The sequence below is a fragment of the Branchiostoma belcheri genome, unplaced genomic scaffold (genome assembly GCF_001625305.1).
Source record: "Branchiostoma belcheri isolate BF01 breed outbred unplaced genomic scaffold, Haploidv18h27 scaffold115, whole genome shotgun sequence".
Taxonomy (NCBI): domain Eukaryota; kingdom Metazoa; phylum Chordata; class Leptocardii; order Amphioxiformes; family Branchiostomatidae; genus Branchiostoma; species Branchiostoma belcheri.
Genome location: NW_017802547.1, coordinates 663,901 through 681,071, shown reverse-complemented (window position 1 = coordinate 681,071; position 17,171 = coordinate 663,901). Strand labels below are relative to the sequence as shown.

Below are 17,171 nucleotides of genomic sequence, written 5' to 3'. Positions count from 1 at the left end.
CAGCCCAGCTTTTTATTCCTGCCACATGGTAATTCAATCAATTATAGAAATTCACCAAATAGAAACTTTAACAATAAACATTCACCGTAGACACAGTTGTGAGGTTACCCATCTCAGTGTGTTCAGAGCTGCAGCAGACAGTAGGGGATTGCTGTATGGCAGCAGTAGGGACGGGCTGTGAAAAATCAATTGATGCACGTCAAACATCACTTGAAGAGAATTGTACCACTAACATTGTATTTGTAGAGACTCCCATTTGGTAGAATGGTCTCTAAAGAATAAGAGATCCCAATCTAAGTCTGTACAATCATGAAATGGCTGGGTAGCCTATTCAACTAGTAGAAGCTGCTTTCCTATTGGGCCCAGCATACATTTACACAGGACAAGACATGATTACAAGTTAGTCAAGCAACAAAGTGTGGACAACAGTAAAAAAAAATTCATGAGTCAAAACAAAAGCATGTCCATTAATCATCATAATGTCTATAAGTTGTCATAATGTTCCAATGTCAAAACAATTTGTGATTTATGTTTAGTATCATACACTTATACAGGTACAACATTAAAAGATATTTATAAAAAGTAGGTCTTGTATGGCTAGCCCAGACTATTTAAATGATATCAGTAGCTGTTTTACATTTGGGTTATGTTGGACAATGGTACATGTACATGTAAGTTATAGCAATAGACCTCATCCAATAATGAGTTTTGAACACCTCAATCCAGTCATTTTTTGTATCACTGCACTTTACATTGCAATTATAATACAAATCGTGCCACAAAGAACAGACATACAATGTACATGTACATGTATTCTTCTCACGACAAAACCTTTGTCAAAGAAATAATCAAAGCTGAACAACAAAGCGAAATGAAATGCAGGCTTGCCTTTTGAACATTCTGGCCGTTGCTTTTGAAGTATAAGTCGGCAAAGATCCCGCCTGTCAATACTAAGGCACCAAGGATAGCGGCTAGTACAGCAAGACCCACACATTGACTTGTACAAGCTGGAAAATATGTAAAAAAATTAAGGTAAGGCCTAGGAAAACCTCCCATAGATTGCAAAATTTGCACTAGAAAATGAAGAAAACATCGGGCATTGTCAAGTATTGCCTCCCTGGATATAGCCACAGTTTTGCCCAGACATGCAGTGCAAACAACATGATAAATTCTAATTTTGCAGTGAAAATGCCCCATTTTTCATTCAATTTAGGAAAAGTTTCTTGTGGAGCTCAATTTTTTCAGGACTGTGATAGGAAGCACAACATTCTCCTAGCCCTAAGGGACAACATTGAAAGCAACCAGATATGCTCCAAACAAGAAAAAAGGAATGCGGAAATGTTGACTAGTGCTACTAGTGTAGATTTCAAAGGATGTCTGTAACTGTTGCACTATGATCGAAAAATAGATCGCGAAACAGAAACACCTTAAAGCAAAAATACATGGTACCAAATTTATATACATTTGTATAGATATAACAAAAATCCATTTCAATCTATTTCAATGTATTGTATGTGTAAAAAAATACATGATACAGGAAACAATCAAAACAAGAGTAAGTGATGCATTGTAAAAAAGATATGCCTTACCACAAGCTGCTTGTTTGAGAATGTTCGCCATGTACATCTTGTATTTGTACATAAAGCTCTGGTTCAAGTTGTCTGAAGTTGGAGGTTGTGCACCACTTTCTGGATTTGCAGGCTGTGCACCATGTTCCGAATTTGCACCATTCTGATATGGTGGACTTGCATTTGAGGGTTGACGGTTATTTGGTATGTTACTGTAGCGTTTAGAAGTATCCCCTGCAACAGCATCATTTCCAACTGGGCTACAACCTACTGCCATGTTGGACGAGGTATCATTGCTACTACTAAGATACGAAATAGCATAAGGTTGTATGATGCCATCATCATCAGAGGGGACACTGTTTGGTTGTTCGTTCTCAGATGCACCACCGATGTTTGTATCCCTGATACTGTCATTCTCATATACAGCATCATTTCCAGCTAAGTCACACCCTGCTGTCATGCTGGTCGAGGTATCATTGCTACTGCTTAAAGCTGCGGCTTTTAATCTTGTCTCAGCATTATCCTTGGGCAATTCAGTTTCTTCATATGACAGATTCGGGCAGAGATATGCAATAGCATAAGGCTGTATGATCCCATCGTTATCAGAGGCGGCACAGTCTGGTTGTTTGTTCTCGTCTGCAGTGCTAATAGTTGAACCTCTGTTACTGTCATTCTCGTATACATTTTGCTGGCGTGTGGCTGTGGGGACACTGAGTGCCGTCAGGTTGAAAGACCCGCCACTGCTGTTGCCTGTTGTTGTGTTCTCCAGTGGCTGTTTTATCTGTGTGTCCTCGGAACTTGGCCTCAAAAACCCTTTGTGATCCTCGCACATGGACGCAACACGGCACGATTGGATCTCGTCATCAGTGGAGTTGGTGTTGTCTGTTTTTCCAGTTCTGTTTCCAGCTCTGACCACACACTTGGCCGCTGTGTTGTCGTCATCTCTTTGCCGGTAGCTATGAGAACGGCCCTGACTGAAGGGATTTCGGGAGTAGCGCTGATCACGGGTATCCCCATCACTTTCAGCTTGCCTGACGACACACTCATCAGTTTTAGCCTCCAACCCTGCTTGCATCTTGCTGTTGCCAGACATGTTGTGTACAGGGAACCTTGGTAATCTCCCAGCAGATCTTTTAATAGCTACAGGACAATTAGCAAGATAGTATCCACACACCACCGAACGGTGGCAAAAAGAGATACCGGTACAAAAAACAAAGGCTGATAAAAACGAATGAAACGACGTCAAAAATTTTTAAAAGTCTGCTTGGAGTGGTGCAATGTCGGTTGTGAGCTCGTATGTTCGTCCACTTGTCCCAGCAGCAACTGGCAATCTGTCGGCTCTACGCGAGGATACAGTGTATGTGGATTTGAAAAAACCAATGGCCTGTGGGTACACCACCAGACAATTAAGGACTGTTCTTCCTCTGTTTGGTTTGATTTTTCCGATGCTGGTAATCAATACCGTTCTTTCATTTGGCTTGCTTCTGCAAGTGTTGAGTCGAGAGAACAGTATAAGTGCGATTTGTTTTTACCTTCTGATTGTCTTTGCTGAGCCGTTCATGTTGGATCCAGCTGGCTTTGAACAATACATTTTGATCTGAACATTAGAAGTGGAGTGGATACAGCTATAAGTCCTGTGTTTGTTGTGCACGTGGAACATGGAGATTGTCTACACTCAGTTTGAGCCCCTTTTTTCGTCTTTGCGCTGAGTATCACATTGGTTGTCGAATAATATGTTGGTGAAGGTTAGACATCCAGGTAATAAGATGCACCAAAAACAGATACTCAAGCAACTGGATTTATCTGTACATACTTTGCTGTTTTTTCAGATGTATTTGTGTCATGTTATATGTCTGTATACTATGGGCTGTTGAGCCTGAAATAAACAATAAACAAATAACTGTTTTGTCCTGCACAGCGCCCTTTACTATCATCACGTTCCCGTTCCTGTTTGCGGTGATGTTCGGAGACGCGGGACACGGGCTCATCATGGCGCTCTTCGCTCTCTGGATGGTCTGGAGGGAGAAACAGCTGATGAACCAGAGAAAGGATGACGGGGTATGATTAATTATTGCAGGCTTGTGATTATGAATTCCATATTGGAGATTGAAAAGTCTAATCTGATTGGAGGATATTTGGTGTTCAATTAGTGATGTACCAATCAAGGGCAAGCACACAAATGATGGCATTTCAGCACCAAGGTCAGTCCCTTCCTTCTCCACCAAGCAAAGCAGTAAAATATACGAAATTTTCTTTTCCAGAATCTGCAAATAACATGTTCATCGTATTAAAATTTAATGTAATATATTCATCAAACAAGCATAACATGTATAGTAGTTGAAGATTTATTTTGATTTTTGTTTTTTTCTTTTTAATGCCCACAATTATGATAATGATCATTCTGGCATACTCATTAACACCTGAGAAAAGTGAGGTAATGAAGTGCCTTTCCCAAGGGCACAGGTTGGTGACATGGCAGGATTCAAACCCCTGACCTCTTGGTTCTGAGCCAAATGCTCTGTGGTTACATCACATGACCCCTTACATTGTAACCTATTGTAACCTTTTTTTTCTGTACGCAAACTCTTTCAATTCAGGGATTCTCATCCCTGCTGCAAGGTTTGCTTTTGGTGTTGAAATAAATAAAATAAAATAAAACATGTACATCTCTAATTGAAGTTCCCTCTTTGCCTGTCAGATCTGGAGTATCTTCTTCGGTGGACGTTACATCATCCTGCTGATGGGAGCCTTCTCCATCTACACTGGGTTTATCTACAACGACTTCTTCTCCAAATCTCTCAACATCTTCGGCTCTTCTTGGCACATGGCAAACATCAGGTACGGATGCTTTCATCATTATCCTTACAAAAAAATAGGTACTCTATTTAAGTAGAACATGGATTATTTATGGCTTCACCACACCACGAAGTGGTGTGGTGAAACCATATTGCCTTTTCTGATGTTTCTTCTCCTTCTCCTTCTTCTTCTCCTGCCATTTTTTAAATGGATTCAGCTTCTTCATTTTGGGGCCTAAGGACCTGAAATTTGGTATGGAGGTACAGTGGGCAAATACCCCCAGGCGTTTTTTAAATTTTGGTGATATAGGCTTTTAGAATGGTTTTATTTGAGCTTTTTGGCTGTGTTATAGCAAATGTATTACTGTGCTGTGTACCACGTTTGGGCATGAGTCATCACAATGGAATGCAGGGCATCAACCAATAGGCATGTAGCTTTCCTCTATTCTTCTTGCTGATTGGCTGTTGGGATTTAACTTGATTAACACTTGCACAGAGCATTTCCACCTGCACAGAGCATTTCTTGCTGATTGGCTGTTGGGATTTAACTTGATTAACACCTGCACAGAGCATTTTCATACTGACAGTATGTCTGTATTCAAGTGTTTTGGTAGGTATTTTAAGCTTTCCTGCTCCAGCATTGGAATGCGGGGCATGAATGTTTTTTTTTATATTTGAAAATCAACAGTTTGCATTATGCAATTAAAAATCCTAACCAATAATGTAGGGAATAGCTATCCAACTGTTGTTTTAGTTGTATGTTACTTCATATTATAGTTATATCAATGTAAATCATTGTTTTCCCTTGTGTTTCTCATTCTTTCCCTACCATGTCGTAAAATGTGGTGAAGCCATCGCTGTATTTGCTCCTAAGCAAATATTGGCCTTTCTAGTTCATCATTATTGTTTCAGAAATATCTACTTTATCTAGGTAGAACTTTTATTTCAAAATTAAAAAAATGTGTAAGAAAATTTCTTAGATTATTGTCAAAATGTCCTGGATGATGGCATTTCAGCACCAAGGTCAGTCTCACCAAGCAGAGCAGTGAAATAATCATACAAAATTTTTTTTTCAGGAATCTGCAAATAACATGTTAGTAATATTAACTGGAATCATGGATTCCGCAATCATAAAATGTATGACGATTGAAAATAGATTATCTTTGTGCATTTAAATGTATGTCAAACCAAGATTTTCTTCAAGACCACATCTGGACAAAGAAGACTTAGAGTTGTATCACCTTTGTCAAGTTGTATTTTCAAGTAATTTTGTGTACATTTTCAGTGATGATGACATCAAAAACAATGAACTTCTTGAGCTGGACCCAAATGTGACTGCAATCTACAAGCCTGCCAGCCCATATCCATTTGGGATAGACCCAGTAAGTATAATATTTCTCATATACTCAGTGTCTCCTAAAACTTACCACAAGGTCTAAATCTTCCATCTTTGGTATAACATTGACTTTGATACTTCTAATTCCACTGGACACCATATGACACGCCAAAAAAATACAGCACTAGTAATCCTGCAGTTTGCACACACGTCTTCAGATATTTAGGTGTTGAAGGCACTCTGTTGTATCGGTATAGTCGGCATAACTGACCTTCGGCATAACACACCAGCTTCGCAGACATGCAGCGCAGCAGCAGCTAGCTATATTACAGTGAATGATCTGTTACAGCCAATCTTTTTTTTGAACACCTCAATTCTTGGTTGATACTTGAAGGCTTGGCTTTTTCTCATTCTCAATCCTTGGAAAGTATGCGACAGAATTGATGTTAATCTTAATGTTCAAGCTTCATTTTCCTTGCCTTTTTTTCTGTGCTGGGGACCTAATGAAATAACATTGTAATTTATCTCTTTTTCAGATTTGGAATTTGGCTGAGAACAAGATCACCTTCCTGAACTCCTTCAAGATGAAGATGTCAGTGACCCTTGGAGTGATACAGATGAGCTTTGGAGTCTGCCTCAGTCTTAGCAACTATCGGTCAGTCAACCTCTCTATGGTGTATTTTACAAACTGTTCTACATGTGTATAACACATCTTTTCAATAGCCATTTGACTGTTGATTATTATTACTGATGATTAACTAAATAGTTAGCATGAGTGAGTGATATTTAGATGTGTGCTCATCATCACTTTGCTTTTTCTCTGTAGGTTCTTCAAAGACCCACTGTCGATGTTCAGTGTGTTCATCCCCCAGCTGATGTTCCTGATGTGCATCTTTGGGTACATGGTCATTATCATCTTCTTCAAGTGGATCGCCTATGATGCAAGCATCTCTTACGTAAGATTTGGCCTCTTCTTTCTCTCTTTTACAAATAAATTCATTTTGCTTCTTGAATGGAATGTTTTGTTTTTGCTGTGCTTGTTTGCTTTTGTCTGTTAGTTAATTTGATGCAGTATAGTGGAGGGAAGTGTGAATGTGTGGGGAGAAATGGTGTAACAACAGACTGACAGGAAGGGCAAATTTGGGGCCAGAATGGTCTCATGGCAAGCTGGAAGAATATTAGAGATTATCTCATTTTCTGGAAATAGCATCTATCTTAGAATCTATTTGAGTTTTGTCTTGTGCTTATGTTACAGATTTCTTTCAACCAATCCAAAACAAAAGCATGTAACAGTTGTTAAAGCTTCCTTCCATGCCCATGTAAGTTAAAGAGGAATATTCCATGTACTTTAAAAGCTGTGAAAGCTGAGTTTTGGTTTAATTTTTTTGTTTCAGAAAGCTCCCAGTCTCCTGATCACCATGATCAACATGTTCCTGTTCAAGTTTCCTGACAGTCAGGATGACTACATGTACAGCGGGCAGGTAAGCCTATATTTATCTGTTTCTGTAAAAAAAAATTTCCTCTTTAAATTAGGACTGAGTCGTTCTATGATTGGTTGAGTAAGGTCAGCCTGTTGGAATCAAGATGGCTGACCCATGATGTCATAAAACATTATGGCGATGCCCATGGATGGAGGGTAAAACAGAACAGGTTTGTGCTGTGCAACACCTGTAATGCTTGGTGCCACCTGTCAGATGTTTGTCAGCCAGCTCCTGTCCCTTGCAGTTCCTTTGTGACTTGCTTGGTGGCAGGCATGCACAATGTCTCCTGACCTTTCCTACTGAATCATCCCCACAGAAAGGGCTGCAGATCTTCCTGGTGTTGGTAGCCGTGGCCTGTGTCCCATGTATGCTGTTCATCAAGCCGTACTTCGAGTGGCGTGCGCACAAGAGCGGCAAGCGTACCGTAAGGGTGAGCAGAGGCTCCAGGTTCTGATGTTGTTGTGCCGTGGAATTGTGTACATGTATAACCCCTGTGTTGTCATACATTTTCTACACATGCCTTTTGTTCCTTTTGAGAGGCTTTTTTTCTTCTTATGGAACTTTTTGTGTGAAGTACATTAATTTGTTACGCCAAAAAGCAGTTACTCAAGCAACTGGATATGATTTTGAAAACGTCAGACGTTTATTAATTTGTAATTGTTTCAATGGTTACTATCTTGGTTATTAATTTGTAATTGTTTCAATGGTTACTATCTTATAAAAACTTTTTTTTTCATATTATTTGGGTTTGACATTGCATGGCACCACCATTGAAGCTTGGATTCCTTTGTTTTAAGATTATGTACATCTTGTCTTTAAGTCATGTATTATTAGTGTATTCATTTTAAGCAGTAATTGCATGACAGCAAGCACAATATTGTTAATCTACTGTGATTTTCCTCACTCAAAATGTATTGTTATGAAATAACATGATTATTACTACAACTAACCAATATCAATCACAAGTACACCAGTGGAAAACTATGCCATACTGCCTGTCCATGTCTATGTATGTTTGTCCATGTGTGATATCTGCAAAAGGCTCCCCAAGTCAAACATTTCCCATTCATATCTTTGCTGCCCCGCACACAGCTCATTCGCTGAAAACATGGCTGCATTCTCTCTCTGATATGCTGCAAACTTTGGTGTAAAATGGAGCTTCAGGGTCTTCACAGTTCATCTCTCTTTCTCTAGTCATGCTGATGCAAGGTTCCCATGTCGTAGCTCACAAGATTTTACTCTCTTTTCCCACTTTTGAAAGATAGGAAATGAAATAAAACTATGATCTTTTTATTCTATTTTTTAAAAAGACAACTGCCATTTTGGTTGAAGTGACAACATTTTGGTACTTTTTGTGCAATACATATGTTTTGTGCTGCCATTTTTTACAACAAACTCAAGGCTTAATCATGGTAAAGTGGTAAAATGGCAAAGTGTAATGCTTTTCTGATTGCAATTTGGCATTGTCGTTATTGCCAAGCACATTCAGTAAGTGTGTTGGGCTCTTTTACGTGCAGAGATTCAATGCTTGAGGCTAATGCCTGAAGCCACCAGATACATGTACACCAGGCTTGATGTCGCCATCTGAAGCAACAAATACAGAACACAATTTTTTACTCCACAATAGCCTTTTGCAACTTTTAACTTTTTTATCCAGGCATTTTTTTTTTGTTTTTCTTTCCATTTTTCTTCTTTGCAGTATTCTTTGTTTTGTTGAAAGATTTTCTGGAATTTTTTGGCAACACCACAGGGGCAGAGCCTCAGGGACTTCAGCAGCTTTTAGCAGCATGTTTTGTCATGTGAACCTTGTCCAGCCCCCCTCCCCACCCTCCTGCATGGCCCGGCTGTCAGCTTCTTGTCTTGCCTTGTGTTCTGTTACAGTTTGGGACTGTCCAAATGCAGGTCAACGGTGCCTCGGAGGACACCGCGGTCATCATGGACCAGGACGAGGGGGAGATGCCCCCGCCACCGCCCGAGGGGGCCCCCGCTCACAAGGAGGAGGAGGAGGTGGGCAGATGGGGGACTGGTGTATTTGTACAGCTCTTTGTAACTATGAGGCTGAACTGCGAGTTTTGTTATGTTGATTTTCGTCACCCTTTTGACATTAGTTTTGATTCACAGAATGATAACTCAGCTTAGCTCAATATCTACTGGACTCAAAATACTTTTTTTCTGTTACTTTTTGCATATTATGCAAAGTTGTATGTTGGCAAAAATTTTACATGCAATGTGAAAAATCTATAATATGCAAAATTCAATTTCAGCTTTCACAGAATTCTCAAGATATACAAGATACAAATGTAAATAAGAAAATCTCCAACACAGCAGTTCTTATGATAGAGGGAAATTTTTAGTGGGTGCAACCAGAAGAAATGTGGTGCATGCCTAAAACCCGACAAATTTCGAGAGACTTGATGTACATGTAAACATCAAAACCATGCATATAACGTACATAAATCATTGCTGAAAGATCAATATTGTGACAGTCTTTCTTCCTCCATCCAGTTTGACATAGGAGAGATCCTGATCCACCAGGCCATCCACACTATAGAGTTCTGTCTGGGGTGTATCTCCCACACGGCCTCCTACCTGCGACTCTGGGCTCTTAGTCTGGCTCATGCCCGTAAGTTGTGCTGTTTTCTACACATACAATACAGACCTCCACTAACTTCATCTACACCTGGGCAAAGTTGTGCTAAACGTATGCAAATGCCATGCATTTCTTGAAAGTCGTGCACTACTTGTTTGAATCATTTCTCGCGTAAAATAGATTTTTGAAGAAAAAGACTGTCCTCAACTGTTGGCAGCAAAATATGAAGATTTTTGAGTTGATTCAGAACCGAGAATCTTTTTTTTGCAAATCAGAAAAAATGAAGAGGTGAATCCGAGAACCAACACATTAAATTGGTGTGGCCTTACTACTGTGAACTAATAATTTTGCGACTTTTTTTTTCTGCACCTGCCACCACCACAAAAAGATATAGTTCCACGAACATGTCCATTTTTCTCAGACCGCAAATGTTTGCTACATGTACATCAATTGATTTCCTGTAGCCCCTGTTGGGCATGGATATGCAATGGATATGCCTAATATTGCCATTAAACGAGCCTGTATTGTTCCTACAGAGCTATCAGAGGTCCTGTGGAGCATGGTTCTGCACATCGGGCTGGGCTTCAAGGGCTGGGTGGGAGCCGTGGTCACCATCCTTGTGTTCCCAGCCTTCGCTGTGCTGACTGTTGCCATCCTCTTGGTCATGGAGGGGCTGTCTGCTTTCCTGCACGCCCTGCGTCTGCACTGGTAAGTACCAAGCAGGCTTTTTCACAAGAACTACAGTGTACAAAATGTATATACATTCCAACTTGTGCTAGTGACCACCTCTACAGAAGGACTACCTGGCCATTGATACAATACACATGTATACTGTATTCAGGACCACTTGGCCATTGATATTCAGTCAAACCTGTTCTAGTGACCACCTCTACATAAGGACTACCTACATGTAGATCTGACCATTGAAATTCAGCCAAACCTGTAATATTAATGACCACTTCTACTAAGGACCACCTGCCATGGTCATTGATATACAGTCAAACCCGTATTAGTCACTACTAGGGGTGGGTACCTGTTCAGCCAGATCGGTTTAAACTGGAACAACATTCAGGAACAGAGTTCAAAAAACTGAAACGCGAAAACCGGATCATCGGACCTGATGTACATTTCTGTAGATTGTACACACATCTTTAAATAATCTGGCCATGGCAGGTAAAGAAAATAATCCTGAATCAAACTAGATTAGCCTAAATCCATGTTTGTCTCTTTCTGTAACTGTGTTCAGCTTTAATTAAGCCGACAAAAAAGTTGGTGGGCCACAAGGTTTGGTACTGAGTGATACAGTAGATATACACACTAGTGAGAGTGACCTGTACTTGTGTTTTGTGCTCCAAAATATGATACAGTACTACTGTACAATAATCAGGTTCAGGTTCAATTTTCTATACAGGTACTCACCGCTAGTCACTATCTCTACACAAGGACAACCTGTCCAATGTGACCATTTTTTGGTTGTCCCTTAGAATTTTCCCATTGACAGTCACATTTAAAGCATTAGTAGGGTGTTCTAGTATGCTGGACTCTCTGTCACTGTTGAAGTCAGTGGAGATGTATATATATGTTGTGACATTCTTAGCGGTCCAGCTGTAGTACCAGTAGTTGTAGAATGGTTCTAAAGTTGTTGTAACCTCTGTTCTTCAGGGTGGAGTTCCAGAGCAAGTTTTACAAGGGCGAGGGTCACCAGTTTGTCCCCTTCTCCTTCGAAGCACTCATGGAGGATCATAACTAATATACCAAGCCACTACTGCAACTGTCAAGTGTCAACCATTCTGTAGTAACTCTAGATGAAGATGATTAGGCCACACCAATTAATTTTCCTGATTCTTGGACATTTCAAGTTAAAACTAGAGCAAGTTGACATCATAAAAAAAACAGAAGCCAGGAAGGAAAACTTGAATATAACTTTCACTCCAAGTACACCCAGGCAAAGACCTGGTTATGTTTGTTGAAGGAAAACATATTGTTTTTACTCTGTTCCAAACACTGACCTGGTCAATAATCTGAACCAGACTGTCTGTCACCAGACTCACCATGGTAACTGGTGTTTGGTTACATGATGTTGCAATTTTATAGTAAGACTCCATATATGTGAATGTGTTTAAGTAAGAATTAACAGAGCAGACCATATGAGAAAGTAAACATTATGCATTTTTTTTTACTTAGTGGTCGCCACGTAACACGGCCGTTAGGCCACTTCAAGGTTGGTTAACCACCTGAATGGTATCACCTGAATGGCATTACCACCTGAATGGTATTACCACTCACCTGGGTTAAGGGTTACTGAGAAGAACTGTAACAGCAACTCTTCTTCTACCTGAGTCAGAAACATCAGGGTTGAGACCAGCCCAATTTCTTACAAGTAGTGAGGACTACCTGACCCAACAGGAGAAGCAGGGGTTGTGAGGCTGGTCGGGAAAATTCCCTACCCCATTTCCATAACGGTTTGTTCCACTTCCACTCATGTGGGTTCTTTAACGTGCTTGAGGTGTGTCTCTCCTCAAACATGGGACCTCCTTTTTAACGTCCCATCCGATAAGACGCTCCTTACCGAAGCTAGGTACTCATTTTCACCTGAGTGAAGTGAGGAAAGTCGTGTAAAGTACATTGTACCTTTCCCAAGGGTACGTCGGGGCCACCGCTACACCACACGACGCTACATCACTGCTTTGCAAATTTTACCTTAAGTTTCTAGTTTTCATTATGTTTTTTTCCAGTTATTAAAGCGTATTTAAAAAGAATTGAGAACCAACAAATTAAATTTATCACACCAGAGCTAGTATGCATTTCCAATATAGTGCTACTGTACATTGTACTACAGTATTGTTTCAACCACAAACTTAAAACACTGAGAAGCTCTTTTCCTTTCTACCCCAAAATTAAATTACCCTGCGAAAATAAATGACTTAAAGTTTACAGTTATCAGAAAATTTAATGCATAGTGCAATCACTTCTTTGTGTTAAGATTTTTTCCCCGTTTTTATTACTTTTGCCCAAGGATGAATATCTTGCCAAAATATTCACTCACTCACTCACTATCCTGGTTTAGATTATTCTGCTGTCGGTTTCCCTGTCCCTGAAAATAATTGGATTTGTGTGTAGGTGATCTAGTAAGAAGTCAGTTTGTGAGTGATTGCACATTCCTTAAGTACAATATTGTAAGTATACTAGCAAGGATGGAGAAGTGTAGTAATTATAACAAGTAATAGACTGTCAGATTGTGAACATGTAATCACAAGATGTACCGGTGCATGGGCCTATATGTAGCAGGGAGATACTTCCTCTTGTATTTGCTAAGTATCTGGTTTGATTCCCGGCCAAGTCATATCAAACAATGACACATACTTCTTTCTCTGTTCAGCACTATTTGCCTTTATCTTGATATGATTAGATAGATCAAAATCAACTTTTGACAGTTGCTATAGAAACCATTCCTGCTTATCATAGTGAAGTTAGATAGATACTCTAATGCGTAAGTAATGGTAGAAGTGATCAGAGATGTATTTGCAAAAAAGTAATAGTCTGAAATAGTGTGAAATTTTATGCAGTATATTGTCTGGTGATATCTTGTGGCTTGATCGGTAACCGATATATACATTACATGAATATATAAAGCAGCTGTAGCGAAGTCAAAACTGCAAATTGTAGCACTGAGAATATACAAACTATGAATCTGAAGTTTGTTGTCTTGTCCATCTTAACAAAGAAAGCTATTCTAGCATTTCCTCATAAATTATGCAAATCAATAACTAAGGTTAAACTAGAGTTCCACGATCTCATGCTTCCACCAACTTATGTTTTTATCAGTTGATCGTATTCTCCATCCAATGACAGTTTTATCATAGAAATCGATTACTAGTATAACATTTCCTTCTTGTATAAATTATGCAAATTAGCCATAGTGTGATTAAGTTATGGTTTAGTAATGTTAACCTTCACTTAACTTTCAAATGCTGCAAGTATGAAATTCCTGGCAGTTACCACTATAGAATTGTAGCGTTTATCTACATCTTACATAATATCGCTTCAATCGGCATGCGCACGATGCATTTTGGGACTTATGTCCACGCTGTCTCACGGATATCTATACAAGCAGTGACGATAATTAGTCGGGACACGGGACATTTCCAACAGTATGCGGCATTTCTCGGCCCTTTCTTCCCTAAATTAACGGCTTGTGACCGTTGAAACACTCCCAGCAAGTCTATGGTTCATTTGTAGGAAGAAAACGCCGGTAAGAATCATTATTTCTCATGCGGAATATCCCTTCTCAAAGCCTGCCTTTTACAATTAGATTCAACAGTCTACAGTTTAGCCAACACATGTGTACGCTCATACGACGGTCTCACAGCGCCACCCAGCAATATTAATCGGAATTGCAACACGTACTTCCAGGTTCGTAGAGTACAGGTTGCCGCCAGTGAGAAGCCTGGTAAAGCCTAGTGATTTAACTTTCAAAACATTGTAGGGAACGGCCATACACTAGAGATCAGTACAGCAGAACCTGGCGTGAGGCAGGGTGGCCCTTTGTGTTTTGATGGTCATTTGATACTACATACTCACAACTATCGCTAGGTGGCGCTGTGAGACCGTCGGACGACCTTGTGTTGGCTAAACAGTACCGGAGACTCAGAAGAAAAGGCAGGCTTTGAGAGGGGATATTCTGACAAATAAAGCTTTTTACGACACTTTCCATCCATTCTCTGCTAAAAAAAGATTATTGACAAGTTTCTGTCTGCAAATCAGCCACATACTTACTGGGAGCGTCTTAAAGTTAACAAGACTGTATAACAGGAGCTTTCAGACTGTCTTGTCATCTTGTCTTGACTTGTCTGACTTTTGTTCCTTTTTCGACTTCCAAAAATTTGTCTTCACTTTATTTGCATATCAATCAACAGGTTGTGTATATAAACCTGCTTTCCCCTCTGGTCTCTCAGTCACTGACGAAAGCTAGTGGATACTAGCTGAAACGTCTGACGTTTTCAAAATCATATCCAGTTGCTTGAGTAACTGTTTTTTGGCATATCGTATTACCTGGATGTCTAACCTTCATCGACGTACATGACTATTACATACTCTAACACTAATTAATTCTAACAAAAGCCATAATCATAACAACACAATTTCAGCTAAAAACATGGGACGGTAAACCATAACAGGAAACCGCAATTTCGGTCAGGTTTCGGGAATGTTGCTACAAAAGACACGCTACTTTTACTATTCAACATGTGAACAAACATGGCGGCCCGGTTGTGTTTGGTGCGCGACACGATAGAATTGGTCGTGTTGGCTTCTTAAGAACCGGAAGAAACTACACAATATATAACTTAGCATTTGAGTCACGTTTTATGGACATGTGTAGTGCCACACGGCGTGATCTTCATAAAAATTATCTCATTTGCATGTTTGTGAGATTTAAATGGTACAAATTACCTCATTTGCATGTTCGTGAGACTCAAATGGTTCTGACCGCACAACACAGTATTCATGGGCGAACCCCGTACGGGTACAAAGTAGTGCTGCACAATACTAGAGAAAGGTGCAGAAATTGTTCTGTGCGTGGCATCGAGATGGAACCTGTGGTAAATGTTAGAGGAATACGTCAGTTTTGAGACTGTAAAAGTTGAATTATGGTGCATGTTCAGTCGGCGTAGATTTGCGCTTTGATTCTTGTACGGTAAGTTGTGTACTACTACAGTTACGTCATAGTTACGTCAGCCACAGGTAAATGTGACCCTGCAGTTTGGAACAAATCGCTAGAGGCCACTGCTACACTGTCCATCGGCCAGGTTTCGTCCTGACGTTTCGTCGACGTCAGGACGTTTTGCACTCAAGGGAACGACTATTTCATACTCTAAAAATTATAAATTCTAACAAAAGCCATAATCATAACAACACAATTTCAGCTAAAAACATGGCAGGGTAAACCATAACAGGAAACCGCAATTTCGGCCAGGTTTCGGGAATGTTACTACGAAAGACACGCTACATATACTCTTCAACATGTGAATAAACACGGCGGCCCGGTTGTGTTTGGTGCGCGACACGGTAGAATTGGTCGTGGTGGCTTCTTAAGAACCGGAAGAAACTACACAATATATAACTTAGCATTTGAGTCACGTTTTATGGACATGTGTAATGCCACACGGCGTGATCTGCATAAAAATTATCTTATTTGCATGTTCGTGAGATTTAAATGGTACAAATTACCTCATTTGCATGTTCGTGAGACTCAAATGGTTCTGACCGCACAACACAGTATTCATGGGCGAACCCCGTACGGGTACAAAGTAGTGCTGCACAATACTAGAGAAACGTGCAGAAATTGTTCTGTGCGTGGCATCGAGATGGAACCTGTGGTAAATGTTAGAGGAATACGTCAGTTTTGAGACTGTAAAAGTTGAATTATGGTGCGTGTTCAGTCGGCGTAGATTTGCGCTTTGATACTTGTACGGTAAGTTGTGTACTACTACAGTTACGTCATAGTTACGTCAGCCACAGGTAAATGTGACCCTGCAGTTTGGAACAAATCGCTAGAGGCCACTGCTACACATGTCCATCGGCCAGGTTTCGACGTTTTGCACTCAAGGGAACGACTATTTCATACTCTAACATTTATTAATTACAACAATAGCGATAATCGTAACAACACAATTTCAGCAAAAAATCATAACAGGAAAGCGCAATTTCGGCGGCGTTTTCGGGAATGTTACTACGAAAGGCACGCTACGTTTATTATTCAACACGTGAACAAACATGGCGGCCCGGTTGTGTTTGATGCCGACACGGTACAATTGGTCGTGTTGGCTTCTTAAGAACCGGAAGAAACTTCAAAATATATAACTTAGCATTTGAGTCACGTTTTATGGACATGTGTAGCGCCACACGGCGTGATCTTCATAAAAATTATCTTATTTGCATGTTCGTGAGATTTAAATGGTATAAATTACCTCATTTGCATGTTCGTGAGATTTAAATGGTTCCGACCGCACAACACAGTATTCATGGGCGAACCCCGTACGGGTACAAAGTAGTGCTACACAATACTAGAGAAAGGTGCAGAAATTGTTCTGTGCAAAAATCCTACGGTCTCACAGCTTTGCCTAACTCTGTGACCACCTTAACGGTCTCGCTTAAGTTCTGCCTAACTCTGTGATCGCCCCGACGGTGTCCCTAAAGTTTTGCCTAACTCTGTTACCGCCCCAACGGTGTCCCTAAAGTTTTGCCTAACTCTGTGACCGCCTTAACGGTCTCCCTAAAGTTTTGCCTAACTCTGTGACCGCACCAACGGTACATGTTGCAGTTCTGGCTAATATCGCTATGGCGCTGTGAGACCGTAGGATGGTCAAGGAAGGCCTCATAGCCTGCATGTTTTATGCCTGA

General features: G+C 40.3%; 1 protein-coding gene across 6 annotated transcripts in view; it reads left to right on the top strand.

Annotated features, from left to right (window-relative positions):
* Positions 1-11,761, top strand: part of LOC109462331 (V-type proton ATPase 116 kDa subunit a-like) — a 32,169-nt gene extending 20,408 nt beyond the window's left edge. For 3 of the 6 annotated variants that reach the window (XM_019758871.1, XM_019758873.1, XM_019758869.1), the window contains exons 11-21: positions 3,487-3,626; positions 4,267-4,406; positions 5,649-5,745; positions 6,236-6,354; positions 6,526-6,655; positions 7,094-7,180; positions 7,497-7,610; positions 9,062-9,187; positions 9,686-9,803; positions 10,307-10,478; positions 11,433-11,761. In XM_019758871.1, the coding sequence (XP_019614430.1) occupies positions 3,487-3,626; positions 4,267-4,406; positions 5,649-5,745; positions 6,236-6,354; positions 6,526-6,655; positions 7,094-7,180; positions 7,497-7,610; positions 9,062-9,187; positions 9,686-9,803; positions 10,307-10,478; positions 11,433-11,520 (1,331 nt within the window). In that variant the 3' untranslated portion in view covers positions 11,521-11,761. The remainder of the gene's footprint in view (positions 1-3,486; positions 3,627-4,266; positions 4,407-5,648; positions 5,746-6,235; positions 6,355-6,525; positions 6,656-7,093; positions 7,181-7,496; positions 7,611-9,061; positions 9,188-9,685; positions 9,804-10,306; positions 10,479-11,432) is intronic. The other 3 variants (XM_019758874.1, XM_019758870.1, XM_019758872.1) reach the window with 3 other exon arrangements.
* The last annotated feature ends 5,410 nt before the right edge of the window (positions 11,762-17,171 follow it).